This window comes from Talaromyces stipitatus, genomic scaffold (assembly GCF_000003125.1).
Source record: "Talaromyces stipitatus ATCC 10500 scf_1105507295527 genomic scaffold, whole genome shotgun sequence".
Lineage (NCBI taxonomy): Eukaryota > Fungi > Ascomycota > Eurotiomycetes > Eurotiales > Trichocomaceae > Talaromyces > Talaromyces stipitatus.
The window spans coordinates 4,449,489-4,475,056 of record NW_002990114.1 but is presented as its reverse complement, the minus strand read 5'-3'; the positions used below and the strand labels follow the sequence as shown (position 1 = coordinate 4,475,056).

Sequence of the window (25,568 nt, the reverse complement as noted above, 5' to 3'; positions counted from 1 at the left end):
CAAAAGATAAGTATATTCATTTTGATTTGTAAAGTCTTTATGGTGAAACTGTATCGGAATAACATTTGAAGATAACAAAATGAATGGTTGGTGAAACCTATCATGGCGGTTTGATGTAAAACGGACCGTTCGGTTGAGTTGATACTGTCTATACGATTAGAGATAGATTCAACACGGATTTTGGTATGTTCAATATTCGCACTAGGTATGGAGGTATATATGATACAAATATAATGGAAGGAAAAGCCCTCAAATGCCATCGAGTAGCAACCCGAACGGTTCGTAGTCAATTGAGAAACTCCCAGCATCATCGAAAGGCAATACACTGAAACCATCAAGGTCGACACCAGCTGGAATATCGGAATCAGACTCCTCCACTCTTTCTATGTTACCATTAAATACTAAACCAGCTTCTGGTATTGGGGACCGCATTTGGGCGCTTGCCTGCGGTAGTTGTTCACATGTATCAGGATACTCACCTCTATCAGTGGATCGCCCCCGACGATGATGTATAGAGCTCATGGACGTAGTCATCCCAATATCAAGGACACAGTCAATATATCTATCTGCAATCCTCTGTCTCGCGGATGAAGTCTGCTGGCGATGTTTAACAATGGCTTCAGCAAAAGATGTCAGTATCTCGTGGTACTGCATTGCTTGAGGACTGAGGTTTGCAAGATATCGAAGAACATGTCTGGCACTTTGGAATGCCGACTCGGTCTCGGTACGGGATTCAACATCATCGTATGCAAAAAGTGAGAAACCAAGAATTAACCCGGCTGCAAAAGCCCAAGCTCTGTAGACCAGAGTTAGTCAATGAACATACATAGATGGAATCATCTCGTCTCACTTCATAATGCACATATTTCTCAAGAGAAGATCTGAGACCATGGCTTTCTCACACATTGTTGCCATATAGGTGGCCGCGCTGATACATACGTGGGCGAGTTGAGGACTGGTCTTCTGCTCTGCAGCTCGACCTGTCAACGGAGATATAGCATCCGGAGTGATGATAGACGACTCTTTCAGTCGAGACATCAGGTGAGATATCAGAAACGAACGAGTGGTCAGAATGATGGCAAAATAGTATATGCAGCTAACGTGAATATTGCCAATAGCTGTTTCTCGCACCTCTGACGTTATTTCTTGTTCGTCGTCAAATGGAATTTGTCGAAAGTCACGAGGTAGGCCTTGAATCCACTGTCGTAAGCGCTGAAGAAATCCCTCTGCTGTCGGGACGTCGAAGCTGTTATTAACTTTCTTTAGACGTTGGACGATCTCTTCTAGCAGGACAGATCCATTATATGCAGCCGAAACGGCGACGCTATGAGAATCTGAGTGCTCTTTCCATGACAAGTCATTATAATTTGAGGGCACTGAACTCGTCGTCCGACCAAGCAAGAAGCTCACTACAAGATCAAACACTCGAAGTGACTTGTACGTACGCCAGCTATGAAGATTGGCATCAGCTACCCTCTGTAAAATGCTCAACACCGCAATTCAAAAGACTCACCGCAGTTTGGATTCGTCCCTTGATAATCCTCGGGCTTGCATTCCAATGTGTAATCCTAAGGCCGCAGCTGCCTTGGAAGCAACCCCGAGATACATATACGCCGCATTGCGATGACATGCCCCAAGCATATAAAACGCCATGAGAAGAAAAGCGCGAAGCATGTTGATACTGGGATCCCTCAGCATGCCTTCAAATGCATATTGCTGACCCATTGAGGAATATTTTGTAGCGTATGGAAAATCTGATGTGTTTGATCCACGGCATTGACCTCCAATGGCTATTATGAGGTATAGCACTGCCGTTTCTTCCTTATTAATTCTTCTTCCGGATGATGATGTCTCGATTTGAAGAAGTCTCATGATATCGTCTTTATCAAAAAGGTCGAAGAAGCCGCTACACTGTGAGAATAATTCAGATATGTTCCTGCAGTAACGCAGTTAGGTTAAACTCACCACTTGAAAGTAAGTTTGTATCAATTCTTGCTTCGTGGCCAGACTCTCCTCAAAAGCGATATTACGATTTACGTTTGTATCTGCCTCAAGCATGATATTCAGGGGGCCATTTTCTGTGAAAGCAGAAGGGCCCATATATTGTTTCATTATACCGCGTAAAAATTGCAGGAATGACAGCGATGATGTTTCTCCAACATACACTGCTCATCAAGTTAGCTTATTAGAGATTCCTCAAACTCGCGTGCCTTGTGGGGAATTCTACCCTTTTCCCCTTTCGAGCTCAGCAGCAATCTACTTTCAGTACACTCTGGCGACTGCACTGAAGGAGCCTCCGATACTGACTGTGTAGCTTCAGCATCGTCATTCCCCTCTGGGTTCCTGGTTGCGAATTCGTTGGAAGTTCTGAGACGTGGTGAACCAGGCGACCCAGCTGCACGGTGATTGAAAGGTGCGAACCGCAGCTCATGAGTTCGATGAGTCCTCGGTCGTCGCCTTCTATGTGATTCAACATAGATGCAAGCAGAAGTTCGATCGCGGCGTAGGCAAGATGTACACGGAGTCTGTGAGTCGCAGCGTATCTTGGACACCTGGCATGGCAAGCACGCCTTTGAGGATCGCTGGCGGTCTTCTGGCCGGACCTTAGGTCGGGGCATTGCTAAGACTCCGCCCGGAATATCACATTTCTGTACAGAACTATTCGGCTTATGGCATGTAACAAATATTCACGGATCGTGAAGATAGATCGGATATGTTTTGACGAGGAGGGTGGTTACACTGGTGAGAGATAAGCTCCCTGAAGATAAAGGATATCAGCCGGGCCCGTGATCCGGCAATAGTACCGGTCCGTTTCCACTCACTGACTTTCTCTTCTGCTTTCTCACCCCTTTCTATCAAGCACTGATCTTGTTGTGAGGTCAGGATAGATAAATTTCCATCACTCAACGATCTAATTCAAATTCTTCGCAGGAGCGGAGACGGGATAGAGTGAGATTTCATCTATAGGGTTGATCTGTAGGGTTATTTTCATGTGGGACTCTTTGATGGTAACCCTAATTAGGGTTAACTGAAATCACTTAATGAACGCTGATTCACATTGATTCTAGAAACGAAGTCAGCGATTGAAGTCTTACCCGCTGAAATGATCTGCGAATGTCAGGACCATGCTGGATAAATCGGATTCTGCACATTCCCGGACCGTAACCTTTGGATATAATTCCCCTCGCGGTCCATATTAGGGGGACCCCCGGAATTCCAAGACTCCGGGGTACTTTCCATGATAGAGGGCATTATTGAATCTAGAACGGATCTGACGGGTAGGAGAATCTCATAACACTGCTATATAAAGCTGCATGCGGGGTACGTTTCTCCTTCCACGTCTAATATGGGTATACAACTCTCATAGTTCCATTGTTCTTCTCTACATTTCACTTTCCTGGGTAAGGAAGGAATATACCATAAATACAGCATGTTGGGAAAGATTGCCCTAGAAGAAGCATTTGCTCTTCCCCGTTTCCAGGAGCGTACAAGGTGGTGGGCTTCGTTGTTCGCTGTTGACGCCGAAAAGCATGCTTTCGAAATCACCGACATCACTGATCAGCGGATCAAGTATATGGATGAGTACGGTGTAGGATACACCATCCTGTCGTACACAGCTCCCGGTGTACAGGACATCTGGGATGCAAAAGAGGCTCATGCATTGGCTGTTGAGATCAATGATTATATTGGTCCTTTCCTCAAGCAACATCCTGATCGATTCGGTGCCTTTGCGTATGCTATGTCTATCCATTTTACTGCGGTTGTGCTGGTTCTGCCAAGCTAACTTTCATAGTACACTATCAATGCACGATCCACGACAAGCAGCCGATGAACTCCGACGTACTGTCACTCAGTATGGCTTCAAAGGTGCACTGGTCAATGATACGCAACGTTCGGGCCCAGATGGTGATGATATGATCTTCTATGACGGTCCAGAATGGGACGTATTCTGGTCAACAGTCACTGAACTCGATGTCCCATTCTACCTCCACCCTCGTAATCCTACGGGGACGATTCATGACAAGCTCTGGGCCAAGAGAAAGTGGCTTATTGGTCCACCATTGAGTTTCGCGCAGGGAGTTAGTCTCCATCTCCTGGGGATGGTTACTAATGGTGTCTTTGATCGTCATCCAAATCTACAGGTCATCGTTGGACATCTCGGTGAACATCTCCCCTTTGACCTATGGAGAATTAACCACTGGTTCGAGGACGTCAAGAAACCACTAGGTTTAAAAGAGACTTGCAAAAAGACCATCAGAGAATACTTTGAACGCAATATCTGGATTACTACCAGTGGCCACTTCTCGACTCCGACATTGCAGTATTGTATCAACGAGGTTGGTGCGGATCGTATCTTATTCTCGATTGATTATCCCTTTGAGAGTTTCAAGGATGGGTGTGTTTGGTATGATAGGGATGTGGAGTTGAATCAGGCAGACTATAGGAAGATTGGAAAAGAGAACGCTCGCAGGTTGTTCAAGATTGATGATTACAAAGATGCAGATGCATAGATATGCAGCACACCGGTCGTCCCTTGAAACCATAACCGGATTGCGGTCTCAGAGACGTAGCACCTTTCAGTACCGGAGTCGAAATCTAATGACAGTCTCGATTATTCCTGCAATCTGCTTGCGGTATATGAATATTGCTTTGCTACGTAGATAATCAGAATACAGGATCGCCCAAGGTGTTCTGCTCCTATGTCAACAAACATACCCATATTCTAGGTTATCCTAAATAACTACCTATGTACCACATATCCAACGCCCCAAATTACCCATCGGAGAACCCAGTAGTCGAGCAGATAAAACAGCCTTTTCACTCGGAAAGATTAAACCTCTTCAATAAGCTTGTTTCCCGAAGCCGCACCCACGGCCAACCCTCCAAATGGATGAGAAGCTGGTGTTCCAAGCATTTCTGTAGGAACCGCTACTCTGCATCCTTCACTGGTACTGATCCAGCGTACAACAGTCACGTCTGGTTTCTCAGGCTCAACAGCGACGTCTGGGGTAGCTTCACCACCTAGTTCACCCACCGGCACCCGGCCACGGCGTTTCGGTGCTTGTTTTTTGAGTAGTCGGTTAATGGTATCCATCTGTCAGTGTCAATTCGAATTCCGAGAGATTGCAAACTCATAGATCGGCCCATACCTTCTCTTCTTCATTTCGCTTCTCGCTTAAATTCTTTCTTCGTCGAGCCATTTCAGCTCGTCGCATAGCATGCTCTTCTGCGGTGAGATGTTTCTTGACTTGCGGTTCTACACGGAGCACAAGTTAGCGACCATAGACATCTAGTACGTTGTGGTTCCCTACCCATGGGTAATTGCAAGAAATCCGTGCCCAATGAACCTCGCTGACGTTTGGTCAGTTTGGTGAGGTCTAATGCGCTGTCGTCATCTGAGCCTAGGCCATCGTCTTCTTCCTCTTCAATTACTTCATCTTCCTCATCGACTTCTTCCTCTTCCTCACCGGCTTCGCCCATCTCCTCATCTTGAAGCATGGTATCGTCAGGCTCGCCTTCGGCGTCGCTCTCAAGTTCAGACAACTCCTCATTTTCATCATCGTCGTCTGCAAGTTCCATTTCCTTCTCTTCGACTGGCTTGACTGGCTTGGATTTAGTAGCCGGCTGCTGGCGTTGATTTCGCCTTGATACTGCTGGCTGAGGTGTTTCGTCATCCATGTCTAGGTCCCCATCGGCATCCAGTTCATCTTCCTCGCCAGCGGCGTCTTCCGAATCCCCGGCTTCTTCTTCAACATCTTCGTCATCTTCCTCGACCAAATCATCGTCTTCTTCATCCTCACTGATTTCTTTGAGGTTCCTATTGTTCCTACTGCTACGCTTACCGTGGACCACTGGATCCTCAGTAAAGATGTTGTGGCGACTAGAAGTGGAAGCAGTCGCTCGACTGCTTCTATGGTTGGTCACCTGCCGGAGTTTGCTTGAAGACATCTTGACGGTAAGATGAATAGACTTGGCGCCGGGCGACGCGCCTGTCGAGCGTGACACAGTCACCGAAGTAGCGGGGTTAATGGTTGCGGCTGCGGCTCCTCGTGTGAGGCGACCAGACCTTGTCGAGATGTTAGCATCTTGTCCGTCAGGCGATGAGCCTGAAGCAGCATGAGAACGCAGTGAGCGAGTTGACGGCATGGATGGTGGTTTTTAAGGGGGTTAAATGGAGGATGCAGTAATTATGAAGCGATGCAGAAAGGGTAGTTGTAATGTCTTGAAAACGAATATCAAGCAGAGGGAGCAGCTCGCTGGATGCGACAGAATAAACCAGAATAAACCAGAAGACAGGGGACAAAGGTGTTTTGTGCGGGGATGGACGGCGATCTGTGACCTCTGTAACCACAATGCCAAACAATCTCAGAGGCGCAAAAGTCGAGCCAGAGAAGCGAGTAGATAGGATTAGTGGGAGTTGGAGATTCCCAGTTGGAGGGGAAATCCCGTGCACCTCTTTATTTTGTGTGGTTGAGAAGCTGACACCGTTGAGATTCGACGAGCTAGCGGCACCCTGCCCATTCGGAATAAATTGACAGTCAGATAAGAGAGAGCTAGTTCTGCAGGAACTTCCTTTTTCGCTCTTCTTTTCGCTTCCCTGAAAATTATTCAAGGATGATGCCCGGTCGGGTGAGGAGAATGAATACCACTCAATGGTATGCAAGGTTACAGTACAGCTCTCTCAATCAGGCAATCATAGTTGGGATATTAAGACGACAAGCACTCCGCCATTTTTTGGTGGTTTGTTCACTTGCTTGCTTTCTTCTTTGTGCACAAAGGGGATGGATGAAGAAAGAGGCGAGGTAATAGGCTGCTCCCAATGACCCGGGCGTCGATGCCGGGGCCCGTACTTGCAACAATGGGGAGAAGGAAAGTTGAAGAAGAGATTTTTAAAACATGATGCCAAAAAGAAATGGGTACAGATGACAATCCATAGCAGACATACTCAGATGGCGCTGTACTTACTCGGAAGGGGCGCAGTAGCTTTTCTGGCGGTAACAACCAACGTATGTTATGTCAATGAATCAGCGAACTCTTGTCGCTCTCGGTATGGGAATCGGCTGTCTAGATTGAACCGGGCAATGAAGATGGTCGTACAAGGCCGGAACAGACAATTCTGCTTCTGTATGTCTTCATTCCAGGCTGGATGGTTGATCTTTCGCGGCGGAGGCCCTTCCGGAAGGCGGTGAAGTCTGGAACGATGCTGGATTTCTTCTCTGCCTTAACGCAATAAATGGGTCGACTAGACGAGACTCTGTAATCTGGAATGACAATAATTTCTCCGATACTGGCATCATCTCAAATGCTCAGTTGTAGTTGACGGGCCTTAGTGCCTCAATCGCAGTCTACATATGAGTATTGTATGTAACGTCTCGTTTTTGGTAATTTATTTTACTGCCGATTGGCCATAATTTAAGCCGAGGCAAGCAATCTGGTAACTATCGTATCCTCACCTACAACTACCTTCACAACTCTCACTGGACTTGTCCTGACAGCAACAGTCATTGATTCAGATAAACTGCAATATGTCTGACAACTCCTCTAAGTCCGCCATTCCGGAATGGCAGCGCAAAGCTACATCAACCTCGTCCCCAGCCGATCAGACCAACGACTCCGCCGATAAGCCAGTCGAGACCAGCTCAACCGAAGAGGAACAAGTTACAACACCCTCGGATAGATCAGCCTTGCTAGAACAGGCAAAGACATTTCTCGCCGATCCAGAGATCCGTGATGCTACGACCAGTCGCAAAATAACATTTCTAGAGTCAAAGGGTCTTACAAACGACGAGATCAACTCGTTGCTTGGGGTAAGCCGCAATGAGGGTGCGCCGACGACGCCAGAGACAGAGACGACTACGACCAATAACCAGGCAAGGGTCGAAAGCGATACAGCTTCTGCGACAGCTGTAGCAAGTAAGCCTCCATCGAACTCGATGCCTTCGCCACGAGACATCCCGCCAATTATAACCTATCCCGAGTTCCTCGTTAATGCGTCAGCGCAGAGCAAACCTCCTCTCCTGTCTCTTCGCAGTGTGCTAGACACACTCTACGGTGCTGCTGGGTTGGGCGCAACGTTCTACGGTGCCAGTGAATTCCTAGTGAAACCTATGCTCAGATCGCTAGGTGATGCGCGACACGAACTTGCCGAGACCGCCCTGACGAATCTGTCGACATTGAACGAGAAACTTGAGAAGAACGTGTCAAAAATTCCCGTACGATCACTTTCGTCCGAGAAATTTGACGCAGACGAAGACGATGAAACGGAGTCAATAACATCAGATCCAACAGAAGTCTTCCATCGTGATATCGCGACACAGACAACCCCGGATCTACTGAATGATAGCATCACCACTACCCCGTCGACCGACGCCGAAGCCAATCCACACAAAGCGATAGACTCACACAAACAAACCCTCGCCAAAATAACCTCTCATCTCCAGGAGTTTGTCTCCGACCACACCACCTCAGGGGAAATAGACGATACAATGCGCAACCGGGTCGCCGATCTACAATCATATCTGGACGGGTTGAAATACTCGTCGTACAATACATATATCAACAGTAATAACCTGTATAATACTAGCTATAACTATCCCATGGGGGATACGACGAATAAATCCAAGGAAGAAGATGCGATTGCAGCTTTTAGGGCAGAGATCAGAGGTGTCAAGGGGGCTTTGTTGAGTGCGAGGAATTTTCCATCTGGGAGACCGGCTGGGATTGCTAGATAATTGGATCTGTTAAGAGTCCGTCTGAATATGAGTGGTATAAGTTTGTTGCTGGGTGTATAATAGTTAGTACATTGATCATGAACTCGAAGATATTACAGGCACGAAGCATTAAAAGAAAGCATCATGGCTTGATAAATAACAATAATTAAACAGTACAGCAAACAGAAAGAGAGGTTTTTTATCTGACAGATGTATAATAAAAAGTCATAGTGCTTGAACCACATCCACCCCAAGGCAAGAAAGACAGAACATATCTCATCTCATCTCATCTACTACTCAGAAATTCTTATTCATGAACGGAAAGTCAAATATCTAAGGAGTTGCTCGACTCATGCTAATCAGGCGTTTTACACCGACCTGTTTCAAGATCATGTTAGTTATAAAATGGACGTAATAGTAATAGTACTAAAGACGGATGCTCACCATCCAATTACCACACTCATCAGTCCGATTCGTCAAAATATCAAGATGAATATTCTTAGCCGTATCGTAATCCCGAGCCTGAATTGCTTTGGCCAATTCGACCATATCAGCGATGGTGTTGGGTTTGAGGAGGTCCTCGTTGTTAAGATGGTCGAAGAGAATGTTGAGTCTTCGCTCGGCGTCGTCGACTTGGGCTTTGAAGGATGCTGGGGCTCGTGATTTTACGCGCTGCATGTCGTTGGAGAGGATCTCGTATATGGGTGCGGCGTTGGGTGGAATGTGGGATCTGTCACCGGGGGCTAGCAAATTTGGTTAGTATCGTATAATCTCGAGTTACTTGATCTAGGTTGTACTTACGGTATTTTGGCGGAGGCGGTGCTGCCTTCTTCTGTGTCTGAGATTGCGCAGTTCCTGGTCGCGATCCTGCAGCTGGCGGGGGTCCACCAGGAGGTCCTGTTGGTGGTGGTCCAGCCTGCGGAGGAGCAGCTCCTGCAACAGGTGCATACGGGCTCGGAGCAGCGGCTTGCTGTGGAGGTGCATACGGACCACTGGGGGGAGGTCTCGATTGTTGTGGGGCTTGGGCAGCAGGACTAGGAGCATATCGATTGGTGGGAGGCGGACCAGAAGGAGGTGCATTATAAGGAGATGGACCTCGCGGAATGGGTGGAGGCATGGCTAATCCAGGTACTGTAGGCGGTGACTGAGCTGTCGCTGGAGGAGCATATGCATTGAAGGGCGCTGGTGGGTTCGAAGACACCGAGGACGGTCTAGGAGGGCCAACTGGAGGTGAGGTTATGCGCGGTGGAGCACTGCCCTTTGGTGGTGGAGGAGGCGCCCTTTGTCCGCCTACAGGTGGACCAATTGGCGGAGAGCCTGGAGATACAACCGAGGGCTGTTGACCAGGGAAAGGAGACGCAACCGCAGCTGGTGTGCCGCGTCGCGAGGTTTGTTTTGGCGCACCAAATCCTTCGGGCAAATCGTTCCATGCGGGAAGATCAGTTCGGGTCGTGTAGGTTGAGACTTGAGGCACAGAGGGAGATTGGTTGTATCCCCTGGGAAGTGGTGGTACTCCTCCGTGTCCAGGTCCATATTGCTGTGGTGGGGGTGCAACAGGTGGTTTCGTAGCTTGAACGGGCTGGTAGCCACCAGTTGGCTGATAGGGGCCAGTCCCAAATGAAGCATAAGGATTAGCCTGTTGAGCAGGTGCAGCAGGTGGTGGGGTATTTGTAGGAGCGTACGGGTTGCTGACAGGTGGTGCTGGGCTGAAGGTAGGCTGAGGCGGTTGGTAGATATTGGGCTGTGGGAGCGAGCTCGTTCGTGCCTGCGGGATCTGAGCTGCGGCCTTGGCTGCAACGGCTGGGGCTTTCCTTGTCGCCAGTCTGATTCGGTTCCTGGCAGCCTCAGCTTCGTCATATTTATCTGGTACCAAGCCAAGATATCGCTCTGCCACATCAAGACGGCCATGGGAAGCAGCAACATCGGCGTACTCAATGTACTTGTCGTAAAGAACGCTCAACTTCCAATCGGCGTCCTTCTGGCGATCGGCATCTTGGTAATTTGTCACCTGACGGAAAATCGTGACTTTCTCGATGAATGCTTGCAAGGCACGGACGTGAACTGAAAAACTAGATCCCTCCTGGCCCTGATCAATACCTTCCTTTTCACCTTCCTTGAATTCTTCGAGCCAGATAGTAACCACTTTCTCCAACTTAGATCCAGCCAAATAACAGAAGGAAGCATCCTTGCGAATGCTCTTTTCAGAGTTGGCTTGAGCTGACTCCTCTAGTCGATCACCAAGGGCTTCACAGAGGTCAGGGAACTCCTTCTCGTCCGCGAAAGTGCACAGTGTAGCCATAATCTCTTTCCAGTTGGAAAGATCCGCATTGTGGACGACATCCCACAGGTTCTTGCCCACGATTGAGGCTAACAGACGAACGTAATTCGGACCCCCAGTCTGTTTCGAGAAATAGACTTCCTGCACCTTTTCAACGCATTTATCTCCACCACAAACAGCAATCATGAATGCATCAGACAAACGATCCTCTTGGAGTGCAATATCAAGAGCCCGCTCAAATTGTCCCAAGAAAAGAGCCTTTGTAATTGCCTTGTCCGCTTCGGACTCGCTTCCAGTGTAGATGCTGAATGGATTGTTGGTTCGTGCACCTTTAGAAGCGGCCAGGTCGGTCAAGAAATTATCTGATTCTCCAGACGTGTCGAAAATGGATTGAATACGTTTATGCTTTTTCTTGGCATCTGCTGACGCTGGCGAAAGTTCGCCATTCGTCTCCTCCTTGATATCCAACTTGCTAACCTCCTCAGCAACATCGTTGACATCATCAGAAAACCCAAGGTAAGCTGCAAGATTCTTGCGTGGATTTTCAGAAAGCAAGTTCTCAATGACTTTCCAGTCGGCTTTCTCCTCTTCGGTCGAAGCACTGTCAATGCGTGACTGGACAATGCTTTTAAGATTTCCTTCTTTCAGAGCTGATTCAAAGCTCTCTGCGGCGCTACCAACAGTGGAGTCGACCTGGAACGGTGTGATTCTGACCTTTGAGGTACGGCTGCCACTTTCGGTCAGGCCTACAGAGATGACTCTGCCGCCGAAACCAAAAGATGCTGAAACAGGCCTTTCGAGCCATTTGGGCGTTTTTGGCAGGGAAAACGTGGTAGCTTGAGGTTGGGTTTGTGCACGCGCAAAGAAATCTTCTCCGTCCAACGCTTGGTTCTGGGTAGCTGCGGCCTTAGCAGCCTCCTTGCTCGTGTTTTGAAGTGTTTGGACGGTGATCTTGCCATCGAAGGAAGCGGTAGCGAAGAAGTTAGGGTTGTGCGGGTTCCATCGTGTTTGGAAGGTCCAGTTTGTGACGATTGGCAGCTCTCCGTAATTCTCGCCCGTTTGAGGGTTCCAGCAAATCGTTCGGTTATCCTTGCCCGATGACAAAAGGAGTTCGGGATCTTGAGCGCACCACGAGAGAGATAGGACACCAGATTCATGTCCTCGAAGGACCTATGAAGAATGAGTTACGAGTCTGAATATGTCGTCAGCCGGGAGAGACTTACCCGCTCAGGCGCATGAGAGTTTCGCAGATCCCAAACGAGGATGACCGGATCAGATTCGAGCGGAATGGATGTCACCAATTTCGTTGGCTGCGCTTGTTAGTCAACTGAATCGCAGCTGTCGACTGGGTAGATTTCAAACCTTTTCAGGGTCCCAGGCCACAGCACTGACAGGCTTCCGGCCGTAATTGTTCAGGGTAAGACTCTCTTTCTTTGTCTTCACATCCCAGACGGTGACGAAGCCAGCATTGGTACCTGTCACCAAAATATGCGCAACCTTTTTATTCCAATCCAAGCATTCGATATCGTCGGCACGAGCGGCGGTGTTTCCGAGACGGAATGGGTTCTCGACGTTATTCAAGTCTGTGATGAAAAGCTATGAAGCAATTAGTACATTATGTAGTGGCATATAAAGTTGGATGATGAATATACCTCTCCTTTTACGCCACCAGTAGCGAGGAGATTGGAATGTCTTGGGTTGAACTGTAAAGACTTGACGGCACCGGAGTGCTTCTGTGGTGACGCTACCAATGCATCGCTTCTAGCCGTTAGCACTAGTCCTAGCAGCTCCATTGAAGGTTGCACACCTTGTCCCATTCAGAAGTTTGTCGGCATCCCAGAGTTTGAGCGATCCGTCATCAAGAGCTCCCGCAACAATTCCCCGCTTGTTATCGTAGTGGTCGCTCCAGGCGAGATCGTGGAAGCTATAAGATGCAGGGAAATGATTAGCGAGCTGCCACTATCTCCCAAATAATGACAATCCTAACGTACCCCGAGTCCGTTGGAACCTTGACCAAAGGCTGTAATTCCCCGGCATTCTCCTTGTCGAGTCCGAGATCCCACAACTCCAAGTTGGTTTCATTTGAGAAATCAAAATCAACAGCACCCGCTCGAGTTCCAGTAGCTAACAATGGCGTCTGAGCACCGGGAGACCAGGCGAACGTGGCCGTTCGGGGAATCTCCCTGAGGCGCACCATGGCAATGGCGGAGAGATTGTGTATAGTGAGACTAATCGTGAGGGGCCCAAAGTAAACAATGGGTCATTAGAGGTGCATCCAGACAGGAGGAGTAAACAAGACAGATGATGGTATAGAATTGGCGAGTGTTCAATTAATGCACACTGAAGCTATAGACGAACGCTCAGTGTAGTCGCAGAAGTATGTAATGGGGTTGCACACAATAATGGCTGCTGGGATGTATCCAAGTGGCCTTCTGGCGGCTGCTCGGACCACCTGGGGGCAACCTAAGCTCCCAGATGTCCCTCGGCGCCTCAAAAGTCAGGCATCACATACACGTGATCTGTTTGCATTGCGGGCATCGTCAATTGATCGAGGAAGGGTTCAATGCTTCATTGTGCAGGGCAATCGCTGAAATCTTCCCATTTTGCTACGGACTTATTACGACACATCAGTTGCACGAATATATACCCTTACCTCACATAATGAGCGAAACTACTCGATTGAAAAGCACCGTCTACGTCGGCGGCCTCGACCAGGCCGTGACAATTCAGACTCTTACAGAAGCTTTCTTACCGTTTGGAGAAATTGTTGATGTGTCGTTGCCAAAGCCCGACCTCCCATCGTCAACTGATAATCACCGAGGATTTGGGTATGTGGAGTTCGAGATTCCGCAGGACGCAAAGGAAGCTATCGACAATATGGATCAAAGTGAGTTATACGGACGGATTATCAAAGTTGCTGCGGCCAAACCTCAACGGGATGCAAACGAAGGTCTAGGAAGCAAGACGGCTATTTGGGAGCAAGTACGTAGCAACGTTTTAAGCAATTGCATCTTGAAATACTGTTGATACTGACTTCGTTCTAGGAGGGTTATCTCGCAAAATACGCCGTGAGTGAAGAGGACCGTCAGGCTGCAGAAGAAGCTCGATTAGCAGCAAATAGCCGCCCCGAAGACCCAATGCAAGGTCTAGAAGGACTCGATGTAGCAGGACCCAGACCGGAGTAATACGATACGCAGTTGAAACATGACGAATCCAATTATCAAAAAGAAAGCACGGCGATACAATCGATATTGCTACATAGGGCTGTTTTCTTCTTGACCATTCTGCAAATTGCCACCAACAACCGAAGAACCTTGCTTATATACAAAAACCGACAGACAATCTGTGTGAAGCTATCGAATTCTGCAAGGACCGTCCACCTCTGCAAACGGGCAGACTCCAACCGACAAATCCTGCTACTCCCGCCATATTTCAGTAGCCCAAGGCTTAGTGGTGGCTACGATCTTCGGGTTTGTTGCGGGAGAGACGGAGGGTCTTGTCAGCGAAGAGCTTGTGGGTGGAGGAGTAGATGGCGGCGCCGACAGCAACCCTGTAAGATCCGTTAGTGGACTTGTTGCAAGTGGTTATGTAAATACTGTCGGGACTTACCCCAAGACGATACCTAAAATACAATATAGTCGTTAGCCATAATCCAATTGAATCAATATACCAATGTATCGATGCAGCGATGAGGTCAAGCTTACCGAGAGGAATCAACTCGGGAGGGATCTTCTTGATCAAACGGAGTCGCTGAGAGATGGTGTGAGCTAGAAGCAGTTAGTCATCTAGCCGTTCGTTGCATGTATCTGTTGTCGTCCAATGGGTTGGCAATCCATACCGCTCATGTCCTCTTTCTACACAACCCAGTCAGTAAAACATCACCAGTACCGGAAAAGAAGGGAACATACAGGGGCAGCCATGACGGGCCGTGTAGGACGCATCGCGAGAGCACGAGTAGGGAACATGATGGACACAAATCCAGAGTTCAGCAGTTCTAGCAGTCACTGGGGAGTGGAGAGTTGAATGAAGGAGGTTGAGGCAAGAGTAGTGACGTGAAGTTGGTTGGGTGGCATGGTCGTCGGTTTTCGGGACAACGGGTAATTGCATGCGCCACGCGTGGCTGGTTTTTTCGCCTAAGGCATTCCCGGCAAGCTCAGCCTGCCAAGACACTCCACCCGAACCTCCAACCGTCACTCTCTTCCTTCTGTCACACCACTCTTCTACACTGTTGACACTGCCATTGCGACCGCAACAGCTTCCAATTCCTTAATCAAGTTGATCCTGTCGAAAAGTCTCCTCTCAAAATGAGCAGCACCATCCCTGAGGCCGACCCCGATGAGCCTGTCGAGACCAAGCCCTTCAAGTTCGTGACTGGTGAGTTCGTTCCGGGCCATTGCGTGACGTTGACCTACACGCTGGAAGCTGAGGAAATAACCAACAATTGCTAATTCCTACCAGCTGGTATGTCTAGATGCTGTTTTGAAGCGTTTTGCTTGATCGACGAGAATTCCGGCTATCAATTCTCCCTCCATGTTCCGATATAAGAGCTTACCGGCGTACACTAACCATCGATCTCTCATTGACAGGCTATGACGCCCGCTTTCCCTACCAGAACCAGTACGGCCCTCTACCTTTTCTCTACAATAACCCCGATACTAATATTTTGTAGGACAAAGCACTGCTGGCAGAACTACGTCGACTACCACAAGTGTATCCTCGCCAAGGGTGAAGACTTCCGCCCGTGCAAACAGGTATATTCACATGTATCATCTTTACCGAAAGAGATCAATAGCTGATACTCGGCTCTCAGTTCTATCTTGCTTACCGATCTCTCTGCCCCAAGTCCTGGACCGACCGATGGGACGATCAGCGTGGTTAGTGACACTCCTGCTTATTCTCAGTAGGTTTAATGCTAATTCTTCGGCAGAGGCCGGCAACTTCCCTGCCCGTCTTGATCAATAGATGACGAATTTGTCTCGCATTCAAGACAGCCAATTATGATCCTTCTGTACTCTACTCAATTAGATGGGCTCGGGGTATACATGTCCCGTGTCTGGGTCAGCCAAAGAAACCAGGGAAGTTGTATATAAAGCGCAGTGTATTCAAGTCTAGGCAGAGAAGTGTCATTTGATTGAATTTGATTTTCTTATCAATTGGACTGGTGCATATGAACTATGTAAACTGAAGATCCCATTCTCCTACCCGTCTTCTCTATACCAGTCAGGATTTAGTTAACAGGCATTCTTGTTCCACCAAGTACAATGACAGTCATGGGGCTTGTCAATATGACCCGGATATCAGCGTTCTAGCCTTGGAAAGCCTTGCTAGAGATTGGCGATATCTACCTAGGTACATGGTCAACCTGTACAACTCTAGACTTGACTGAATATGTGCGTAACCTTATATAAGACTTGCATTGTTTTCAACTGCTTGATATCTAGCTTTCCATGTGACACATTTGTCTAGTCAAGTAAATATGGTTCTTGATTTAAGGTGTTGCTTCCTAACTGCAGCCTAGAGCGTAACCACCAAAATAATCTCAAAAGGGGTTGGACAAGATATAACTAATTGATGGCTCATGCTACATCCATATGACGTCTACATTAGGGTGTCCGTTTGCTTGAATATTATCTACATCTGATGAGGCTTATTTAAGATCGTGTTGCGCAATTATCAGATATGCAACTTCTCAGCTCTCCCATCTCAAGAACACTTCGACGAAATGATATTTCGATTGTTTTTTGCTTGAAGATATTCCAGATTCAACTCGCTAATAATCATTCTTTGTCTCCTTGGAAATATCTCAGTTGTCAAAATGGCCTACCAGCTGGTATCTCTATACGATCACACCAACTTCTTCAACCAATTTACCTTTTTCACCGTAAGCCTGGCAATCACTTGATTATTTTTCTGCTCATTCTTATAACTTACCAATCACATAGGCTTCCGATCCAACCCATGGCTATGTCCAATACGTGGACGCCAATACAGCTCAGGCATCTGGTCTCGCACAGATGGTCAATACCAATCAAATCTACCTTGGAGTCGATAATGTGACAATTCTAAACTATCCAAACGGCAGCATAGTTACAGACAGTGACGATTCAGCTAGCATCGCTAAAGCCGGCCGGAAAAGTGTCCGCCTTGAAAGTCGGCAGACCTTCGATCAGGGTTTGCTCATCGCTGATTTTGCGCACATACCCAACAGTATCTGTGGGACATGGCCTGCATATTGGATATATGACTATGGTGAAGATCCATACGGCGAGGTTGATATCATTGAAGGTGTTAATGATCAGGTTGGGGACGATATCAGTTTGCACACGAGTGCTCGATGCAATTTGACTGCCGACCCGCAGAGTGAGACTGGAACAAATGTGAGAACAGACTGCTCACTTGCGACAAACTATATTGATGGGTGCGGCGTATCCGGTCCGTCGAATACCTATGGAGATCCGTTCAATGCGCAAGGCGGAGGGGTTTGGGCGTTGTGGCTCGATAAAGATGACCTCGCAGTTTGGATGTTCCCTCGCACAGCGATCCCGGATGACATTATCAAAGGACAAGAACTGACACCTAAGAACTGGGGCAAACCACTCTTGCATTTCAAATCTCACCTTGGATGTCGTGTTTCGGAGCAGTGGAAGAATCAAACAATCGTCAGTCTCTCTCGCTAGGATCCGTTTCAATTCAACTGCTGACATGATAACAGATCTTCAATATCGACTTCTGCGGCGAAAATGCCAGCGGCTCAAACTGGAATGAGTCAGCGAGCTCCTCTGCACCACAAAGTTGCGCTGACAGCACAAAATACTCCTCCTGTGAAGCCTATGTTGCCGCCAATCCTCGGGTATTCTCCAATTCCTACTTTCTGATCAACTCGGTCAAGCTGTATCAGTCTCGAATCCCGCTGGCGGCGCATGAGAATTCGTCCAACGGCGCTGTAGGCGCGCGGGGATCGCCAGGTTATATCGCCTTGTGGTTGATGTTGGCATGGTCACTTGTCGCCCATTGGGTTTTTCATCTCTCCTGACTATTTCTTTCTCGGCTGCATCCATACAGTTCTCAGATATGTTTTCCTTGGACGAAATATCAAATCAAAATGGTTTTTGTTTCTGCAGATGCACCTTCCCTATGGTACGGTAGGCAGCTTAGCCTCGCCTCAGGCATCCATCGTTTTCTTCCATCTCATCTTTCGATTTTATTCTGCATTTCACCCCAGTGGCTTCTTCTCATCCTTCCCTATCCTTCTCGTGTATATATCTATCATTCTCATTATCCGAAAATACTCGGTATATTAATTGAACAGCAACCGTCAAACACCTACTCAATGTACATGTGCCCCCCGCGCCACATCCACTAGCTGCAGCTGAAGCTACAGCTTTCTCTTTTCAGCTCGGCTGCCTGTGCGGTGGGTGGCACTAGTTGCAGCCTCATTCTAGAGAAGAAAATTGCAGATTGAGCTAGTGCTGATTGATCTGAGTCAAATCTGCCTTGTTGATCGAATATATTTGCCGTTTCTGATATTTAATACGCTGGCTTTTACGAATGTCGACAGCCTCATTTGATCCGTCCCTTCCACTACTCTCTGCTCGTCTACTGTTCTATATATAGGTATTGTAGTCACACATTGAGCAACAGGCATCTTTGGTCGTTATCTCGGGCTCGAACAAGCCCCAAATCTAAAAGAATCAGTGCATGGTACTGTATCCCACATACTCAAGCAGATTCGGGAATAATACTGAAGGAGCAACAAGATGTCATCACCGACATCTCGTTCATCATCTCCTTTGGTGACACCAGCCGAGTCTAGTGATGCCAGTATACAGATCGACAACTCTTTGAAAAGAGATATCCTCAAGAGCATGGTGCAGGTTGCCGTGCGACAGACACGAGCATATCAAGAGAGTTTGGCAGGAACATATCAAGCCAGCGCCTTTCTGGTTAATAAACAGTTTGGCCTCTTCTTTACAGCTGCTCATGCTGTAAATGGGCCATGTGAGGGATACATCATCTCTCATAACGATGAGCGGGTATACAGTTCCGCTCTCCCGATTATTTGACTTGTTTTGTGCTGACTGAAACAGTGTGATTTCAAAGTCAAATATAGAGACCCGGAACATGACTATGCAATTCTGCAATGTCCCCCGGAAGATCTCGAACAGTTGGATTTGGAATGTCTGACAATCAGTCCAGAGAAAGCCATCGTTGGTTCTCATGTCTATTTGATTGGTAACGATAGTGGTGAAAAGATTAACATATTGAGAGGCACCATCTCACGACTCGATACTCCTTCACCAAGAACTTTTGACAGCAATGTTGAACTCATCCAAGCTTCTGCCGCCGGAAAAGGGGGATGTTCCGGAGGTCCATTGCTAACACTCAGTGGTGAGGCTATAGGAATTTGTGTGAGCGGTCACAACAACTCTCATCTGGATTGGTTTTTCCCATTACAACATCCTGTTCGCGTTCTAAATGACATTGTGGGCAAACGACTTGTCTCCAGAGGAACAATCCATACAGTCTGGAAACGCGTACCTTTCTACGAGTGTCGACAGCTAGGACTCTCGCGGGAGAAACAGGCTGAAATCAACACTGACAGAAATGGATTATTGGTTGCTGCAATCGTCATTCCAGAGACTGAAGCCTATGACTTCTTGCAGGTCAACGATATACTTCTCTCAGTCAACGGCAGGCCTATGGTGCTATTCACACAGCTCGAAGAGCTATTGGATGCCAATGTCGGGCAGAAGATTCAAATCAGCGTTGTCCGATTTGGACAAGAGCTCACTTTTGAGCTTACTGTACACGATCTGTTGACTATTGTACCAACACGGATCTTGAATGATTCAGGGGCTGCATTCCATAATGTTCCCTATAGGACTGCTGTTTGCTGGAAGGTACCACTTAGAGGCATGTTTTTGGCCTCTTCAAGCATAAACTTTTCTCTCGGAGATGAGACCTCTAGTTATATAATCTCTTCTATCAACAATCATTCAACGCCAAATGTTATTGAGGGGGAGAGAGTGCTGTGCAAGCTCAAAGGTACGTCAACTCATACCATTCGTTAAGGCTGTTGATATAGGATATGACTAAAATCACCAGATCGTGAAAGAGTATTTGTACGATATACGCACGCAACTACGAATACTCGGCCACAAACAACACATATCACTATAGACCGCCACTGGAGCCAAATGACGTTAACGAACTATAATCCCGACACCGAGCAATGGGAGTATTCCAGCATAGAAACCTCAGAGTCAACTGCGAACAATGAGCCTGTCCAGTCAACAACCACAGTAATGGATACCAATACGGTCAAAATGCCATGGCTCTATCAGGTCAAAAGACGATTCGTGCAAGTAACATGGATTGCACCGTATCTTAACCTTGATGAAATTGCAGAAACCAGGTTGGAAAGTTTTGGCTTCATTCTGAGCAATGGCTTGATTTTCGCAGCCAAAACTACATGTCCACACGATCTATGTGATCTCTATATCGATATCGACGGCCGCGAGATCTTGGGCGAACTTGTGCACATGGATGACCGACAGAACTGGGTTCTTATTCGATACAACTCTGCCAATACTAGTACTCAATCGCTCGATGCAGTCCAACTTGCCACCGAGACCCCTCAAGAACTGGAGACAGTGACATTTGTCGGGATGGACGGCCAAGATGTATTCCATACAACAAATGCCATCATCACGGGCTCATCCATTGCAGATTTCGTCTCGCCAATACAGCACGCGGAAGCAATAGACGTCGTTCAGCTCGACAGTGAGTGGGCGCATTTCTGTCTATCAGGGGTTGTGTTGAATAACTTGCACCAGGTCGCAGGTTTCTGGCTTGTCATGAAGAATGGAGGGCGCTATTTACTTCCAACTACAGGCATTGCGTCTGTTATATCTGAAATTCTAGCCGGAGGTCAGTCAAGGGCTCGTGGAAGATTTAATTTCCGCGTGGATGTCATTCTACCAAAGAATGCCCGTGTGATGGGAGTATCGGATGAACATATCGAATGCGGAATCCGCGCAAATGGGGCACAGCATCGATTCTTCAGCGTTCGAAGAGCGACTCGAGAAGTTGCAGAGTATATACGACATGGTGATGTCTTACTCAGTATTAATAGCAAGAGAATCACGCAATATCTGGACTTTGACGCTTTGGAAGATACCGATAAAGAGACTGCCGAATTGCTTATTGTACGTGACGGCAAGGAAATGGTTGTCGACTTTCCATTGAAGCTAGCCACCGATGTGTCAACAGACCGAGTTACTTGTATACTGGGGATGGTCTTTCAGAGACCGTATACAGATATTAAATACATCACACAGCACTTTCCAAGTGAATTAATCTTTACATGCGCGGTATGTACCGGATTTGTCGAAGCACTGTTAGCATACTAATTTGTGATAATAGGTTGCTGGTTCTCCTGGTCAACAAGCATCGTTGCCCTACAACAATTTCATCGTCGGCGTCAATGGAAAGCGCATACATGATCGTGTTTCTTTCCTGATAGAAATCAAACAAGTCCCTGATGAAACGGATTTCACAATTCAATCCGAAGACTGGAATGGGAAGGAGTATAGTGATATCGTACGAAAGACAAGAAAAGCTGTAAGTTTACTATCATTGTATCTCTCAGACGCGGCTACTGATGATGGTAGTTTGGTTCATCCGAGTTTGTGAAGAAGAATGGGAAATGGAAGAAAATCCCTTTGAATTTGGAAGATTTTGCAGGCTAGAGTTATCTACCTTTGATATGACACTGAGCGTTCTACACTTCGGATTATCTGAGCGACATAATGATCGGCATCCCATCTCACTTTGCTTGCGCTTTGTATGATCTTCTCCTGATACCAATATACGGTCTTCCCTCTTATGACTATTTGGGTCTGCGCGGTGTACTTGAACAGTTCTTATCAGCAGTGAGCAATGAGCTCCTTATAGTAAGTGCATGGATATTTACATAAAATGAACAAATAAAGAGGGTCTGACGAGAAGTCTTGCGACTTTGAGCCCAATTCTAAATATCCCGAGCGCCGATCAAACAAGTATTTCAAGAAAGATGACAACCCATCCAGATCTATATGTGTAGCTGTCCAACATAAACAAAACCGACCACAAGGGCCTGTGCTTTCAAGACTGTTATAAATCTTTAATCTTCCGATATAATTTCTTATGCTCCTCCAAAAACAAGAAAGTAGCAATCGTATGAGGACCCAAACGCACAAACGCTGGCACCCACCCTCTAAACATCCACGATACACCTTCCTTGCGATATATATCTCGCAACAAATGCATCAATCCAGCTTTCGTATCTGTGTGATGGGCACTCATGACCCTGGTCTTGATAACGTCCACAGGACTACAGACGGTCGTAGCCACGAAGCCAGCTGATATCGAAGCCGTGAAATGTGTCGATAGACTATCCGGCATACCTAGTTTATCGGTACATATGCGTTTAAATATATCGTACGAGACGAGTTGCGACGCAGTCATGAGAACTGCTCGAGTCGAATTGGGCCACACACCGCGAAATAAACTGGCAAAACCTTCTTCCCGAGTCATGCGAACCACACCGTCGATAGCATGTTTATAATTCCGTCGTTTGTGGGGCGGGAGAGCTGCGTCGTTTTGCATACGGACATTGATGAGATCGGCAAAGTTACCGGCTATACCACCTAGAAATCCGGATAGACAGCCCATCCAGAGTAAACTGAGCATTTTGGGGGAGGAATTGGGGTCGGTGAAGTGGGACTTTAGTTCTTCGTAGACTCCGAAACGGGTTGTTGAGTATGTCATTTGTCGAAGTATGGCGGCAGATAGCTAGACAAACAACGAAAGTTTTAGTATATCGATGTCGATTAAGGGGCGGTGATGCAACGTACACCGCTATATAATCCCAGAACTCCATTGTTCTTAGCAACATGGACAAATGTTCCCAGCATTGAAGTTGGCGCATTGGGAGCGCGGGCTTGTAATCGGACCTTGATGACGTCGCTTGTTAATTAGATAGAAGTGGTGGTGAAGCTGAGAATTACCTTCACTGTACTCATGTATTAGTTTATATTCCACATAAGAACGAGAAGAGCATACCAAGATCCAATGGATGCGTAACAGCAGCAGCAAAACATGACGCCGAACCACCAAACCAGAACGGATAATGGATTTTTTTCACCACTTTCTTTGGCTGCTGCTGCTGCTCAGTCGTGGCAGGCATGAGCTCTGTTGTCTTGACACTGGTGCCCACTACCATTGTGATGTAGTATTATACATTCCGGATGCTGCAGCAACCGGTCAATATCAAGCAATCGAGAGTGAAGACAAAAGTTGAAGTCGAGATAAACTGGATTTCTAATGTCTTTGGATTGGCTGGCGGGAAGGGTCCACAGCGAGATCGGTTCGGCTACTTGTCCGTTCGCCGGGCCTACTTTAACGGCCGACGCATATAGTAATTGTATATAGTTTGAGTAAAACAGAGACAAGTATATACATTCATGTAAACGGAGAATAGAGTATCTTCCTAGTGGTACATAGTCGTACAGTAGTGTACAGACGAATCATCGAATCTCCACCCCGAACCTCTCCACCAAAGTCTGTCGGACCTGCTCATGAACCACATTCACCTCTTTGTTGGTCAAAGTATGCTCTAGACTTCGATAGTTGATTCTATAACATAAACTCTTTCGTCCGGTTTTTGGGTGCACGAATTCATCCACCAGTTTAACATCTTCCACAATGTCCTTGGCGCACTCGCGGACAATCTCCATCATATCGTTGTCATGGAAAGAGATAGCGCCGCCAGCAGCACTGGCCCCTGTGCCACTTGTCGCAGCAGAGCTTAACCAGAAAGCAACATCCTTGTAGCATTCGGGATGTTTGGAGAAGGGCTGGAAACGGACGATCTTATCGTTGCGGAATTGTGACAGAAATCGGGAGTCTTGCGACCAGAATAGACGAATGTCAGGGATTTCGAAGAGAAGCATTGCAATGCGTTCCAGGCCAAGTCCGAATGCCCAGCCGATTCGATCGGGAACGCCGGAGTTATTGAGTAGTTCTTGCTTGATGACACCACAACCTACAACCTCCAGCCAGTCACCCTGCCAGAACACTTCCAGTTCGTAGGAAGGGCTGGTGAATGGAAAGTATCCCTCTATCCACCGGATCTTTAAGGGTTCTGGCGGTGAACCAGAATCCTGGGATGCTTTGGACGCCTCAGAAAAAATCCTGACGACCAAAAGCTCCAGATTCCGTTTAAGGTGGGCTACTACAGCATCCACTTCCTCTTGAGAATGATAGTCTGCTTGTAGTGGATTGCGTTCCGGGTGCGTAACTGGGTTCGGGTCTTCCACCTCAACATCGTGCGTGGGCAATTTCTTGACATCCTCAAGGATTCTTGCAGCGCTTTCTGACGCAGTCATGCCCGGTGTACGTTTCCACAACCGCGCTCCTTCCATCTGATGAAATACCGGATAATGACTCCTATCAATTGCATCCCTTCGATAAACATCGGCTGCCACTGTATACCCATCTTCTTTAGCATTTTCCTCTGCCATGCGGCGAAAATACTCAGCTTGGTGTGCGCTGGTATGCGTTCGCAACACAGTCTTCTCATTCACGTAATAAGTATCCGTTCGACTGCGTCCGGGATGGTCTAGTGGGAATCCGAGGACATCAAAGTTCTGAGCCGTTGTGACGACGGGGTTCTTTTCGGTGTAGTTTCCATACGTTGGACCGGGAAATTGACTCTCGATTAATTTTCGGGTTATGTATAGTGGATGGTTTTCTCGTGTATATAGTCCTTTCGAAATATGGGATAGGATAGAGGGGGTTGCATTCGTCCATTGATCGGTAGGATAGGATTTGCCTTCCACAATGATTGTTCCTTGTGATTCTGCGCCCAGTGCAGAGCTCGTAGTAGCTGAATTTAATGTTGCTGCTGTCGATTGACTTGATTTTTGCTCTGGTCCTTGCGATGAGCTCGAATAGCGAAATCCGGGATGGTTCGCAGCGGGTATAGTAAACAATGCGCATACACCCTGGCCATTGGCGCGATTAATTGACCATCGTGAGTGATGGAGCCTGATAGCTCTGCCGGTAGCTAGGAGCCTCATTTCGAGTGCTCTTCATGTAATCTGAGGTTGGGAGTTGGAGCAGCTAACAACCTTTTGTCGGGTCCGAAATTTGCAGCTTGGAGAAATGCGGCGGAGCTCGGCACAACTTTCTCACTCCGCCTATCGGTCATAATCAATTATTTTCAAGCCTACAGAGAAATAATTCTTGGATTGTTTGATAAGACGCGTACGATTTGTTTATTCATGATTGAATCATTATTTATTGCTTTTCACATGCCAATGCCAAGCTGCAAACCCCGAATCCAACAGTCATGCGCCGTGCTATATAAAATGCTGCAGAGAGGAGAGAAAGGGACATAAGAACCGCGCATTACAGGTCACCATTAGATAAATCGGTGCACGTTATCCCACTGTATATTACACATACAAACTCAGCAGTCGAGCTTGAGTCGAACGAGTTCAAGTATAACCGAAGATAAGAGTCGTCCCCGTAGA

The 25,568-nt window shown here is 47.3% G+C and overlaps 11 protein-coding genes across 11 annotated transcripts, besides 1 other annotated feature; 6 read left to right on the top strand and 5 right to left on the bottom strand.

The window, feature by feature from the left end:
• Positions 1-249: 249 nt before the first annotated feature.
• Positions 250-3,127, bottom strand: TSTA_096750 (C6 transcription factor, putative; the record flags this gene model as incomplete). Its single annotated transcript, XM_002479344.1, has 7 exons — positions 250-796; positions 851-1,450; positions 1,514-1,911; positions 1,966-2,165; positions 2,228-2,620; positions 2,739-2,911; positions 3,096-3,127. 7 exons carry the CDS (start codon positions 3,125-3,127, stop codon positions 250-252), a joined length of 2,343 nt encoding a protein of 780 aa, XP_002479389.1.
• A 303-nt stretch (positions 3,128-3,430) lies between these two features.
• TSTA_096740 (amidohydrolase family protein) lies at positions 3,431-4,511 on the top strand (the record flags this gene model as incomplete). The annotated part of the gene is made up of 2 exons (XM_002479343.1): positions 3,431-3,732; positions 3,794-4,511. 2 exons carry the CDS (start codon positions 3,431-3,433, stop codon positions 4,509-4,511), a joined length of 1,020 nt encoding a protein of 339 aa, XP_002479388.1.
• Positions 4,512-4,831: 320 nt separating this feature from the next.
• On the bottom strand, positions 4,832-6,147 carry TSTA_096730 (PAPA-1-like conserved region protein; the record flags this gene model as incomplete). The annotated part of the gene is made up of 3 exons (XM_002479342.1): positions 4,832-5,095; positions 5,151-5,257; positions 5,313-6,147. The coding sequence occupies 3 exons, from the start codon at positions 6,145-6,147 to the stop codon at positions 4,832-4,834; spliced, it is 1,206 nt and encodes a 401-aa protein (XP_002479387.1).
• Positions 5,411-5,466: a sequence feature (GA-rich).
• A 1,379-nt stretch (positions 6,148-7,526) lies between the features above and the next one.
• On the top strand, positions 7,527-8,732 carry TSTA_096720 (peroxisomal membrane anchor protein, putative; the record flags this gene model as incomplete). Its single annotated transcript, XM_002479341.1, has 2 exons — positions 7,527-7,743; positions 7,765-8,732. The coding sequence occupies 2 exons, from the start codon at positions 7,527-7,529 to the stop codon at positions 8,730-8,732; spliced, it is 1,185 nt and encodes a 394-aa protein (XP_002479386.1).
• A 312-nt stretch (positions 8,733-9,044) lies between these two features.
• Positions 9,045-13,186, bottom strand: TSTA_096710 (protein transport protein (SEC31), putative; the record flags this gene model as incomplete). Its single annotated transcript, XM_002479340.1, has 8 exons — positions 9,045-9,089; positions 9,156-9,454; positions 9,513-12,159; positions 12,213-12,299; positions 12,352-12,585; positions 12,642-12,747; positions 12,797-12,913; positions 12,981-13,186. The coding sequence occupies 8 exons, from the start codon at positions 13,184-13,186 to the stop codon at positions 9,045-9,047; spliced, it is 3,741 nt and encodes a 1,246-aa protein (XP_002479385.1).
• A 464-nt stretch (positions 13,187-13,650) lies between these two features.
• Positions 13,651-14,174, top strand: TSTA_096700 (peptidyl prolyl cis-trans isomerase Cyclophilin, putative; the record flags this gene model as incomplete). Its single annotated transcript, XM_002479339.1, has 2 exons — positions 13,651-13,971; positions 14,034-14,174. The coding sequence occupies 2 exons, from the start codon at positions 13,651-13,653 to the stop codon at positions 14,172-14,174; spliced, it is 462 nt and encodes a 153-aa protein (XP_002479384.1).
• Positions 14,175-14,436: 262 nt separating this feature from the next.
• Positions 14,437-14,954, bottom strand: TSTA_096690 (uncharacterized protein; the record flags this gene model as incomplete). Its single annotated transcript, XM_002479338.1, has 5 exons — positions 14,437-14,539; positions 14,599-14,611; positions 14,694-14,756; positions 14,828-14,843; positions 14,898-14,954. The coding sequence occupies 5 exons, from the start codon at positions 14,952-14,954 to the stop codon at positions 14,437-14,439; spliced, it is 252 nt and encodes an 83-aa protein (XP_002479383.1).
• A 339-nt stretch (positions 14,955-15,293) lies between these two features.
• TSTA_096680 (cytochrome c oxidase polypeptide vib) lies at positions 15,294-15,951 on the top strand (the record flags this gene model as incomplete). The annotated part of the gene is made up of 5 exons (XM_002479337.1): positions 15,294-15,363; positions 15,576-15,606; positions 15,659-15,740; positions 15,800-15,863; positions 15,917-15,951. 5 exons carry the CDS (start codon positions 15,294-15,296, stop codon positions 15,949-15,951), a joined length of 282 nt encoding a protein of 93 aa, XP_002479382.1.
• Positions 15,952-16,804: 853 nt separating this feature from the next.
• On the top strand, positions 16,805-18,022 carry TSTA_096670 (uncharacterized protein; the record flags this gene model as incomplete). The annotated part of the gene is made up of 3 exons (XM_002479336.1): positions 16,805-16,870; positions 16,932-17,648; positions 17,702-18,022. The coding sequence occupies 3 exons, from the start codon at positions 16,805-16,807 to the stop codon at positions 18,020-18,022; spliced, it is 1,104 nt and encodes a 367-aa protein (XP_002479381.1).
• A 724-nt stretch (positions 18,023-18,746) lies between these two features.
• Positions 18,747-21,740, top strand: TSTA_096660 (uncharacterized protein; the record flags this gene model as incomplete). Its single annotated transcript, XM_002479335.1, has 5 exons — positions 18,747-19,022; positions 19,077-20,034; positions 20,095-21,362; positions 21,415-21,612; positions 21,663-21,740. 5 exons carry the CDS (start codon positions 18,747-18,749, stop codon positions 21,738-21,740), a joined length of 2,778 nt encoding a protein of 925 aa, XP_002479380.1.
• A 403-nt stretch (positions 21,741-22,143) lies between these two features.
• On the bottom strand, positions 22,144-25,112 carry TSTA_096650 (phenylalanyl-tRNA synthetase alpha subunit (PodG), putative; the record flags this gene model as incomplete). The annotated part of the gene is made up of 5 exons (XM_002479334.1): positions 22,144-22,824; positions 22,887-22,972; positions 23,095-23,247; positions 23,409-23,428; positions 23,581-25,112. 5 exons carry the CDS (start codon positions 25,110-25,112, stop codon positions 22,144-22,146), a joined length of 2,472 nt encoding a protein of 823 aa, XP_002479379.1.
• Positions 25,113-25,568: the final 456 nt, after the last annotated feature.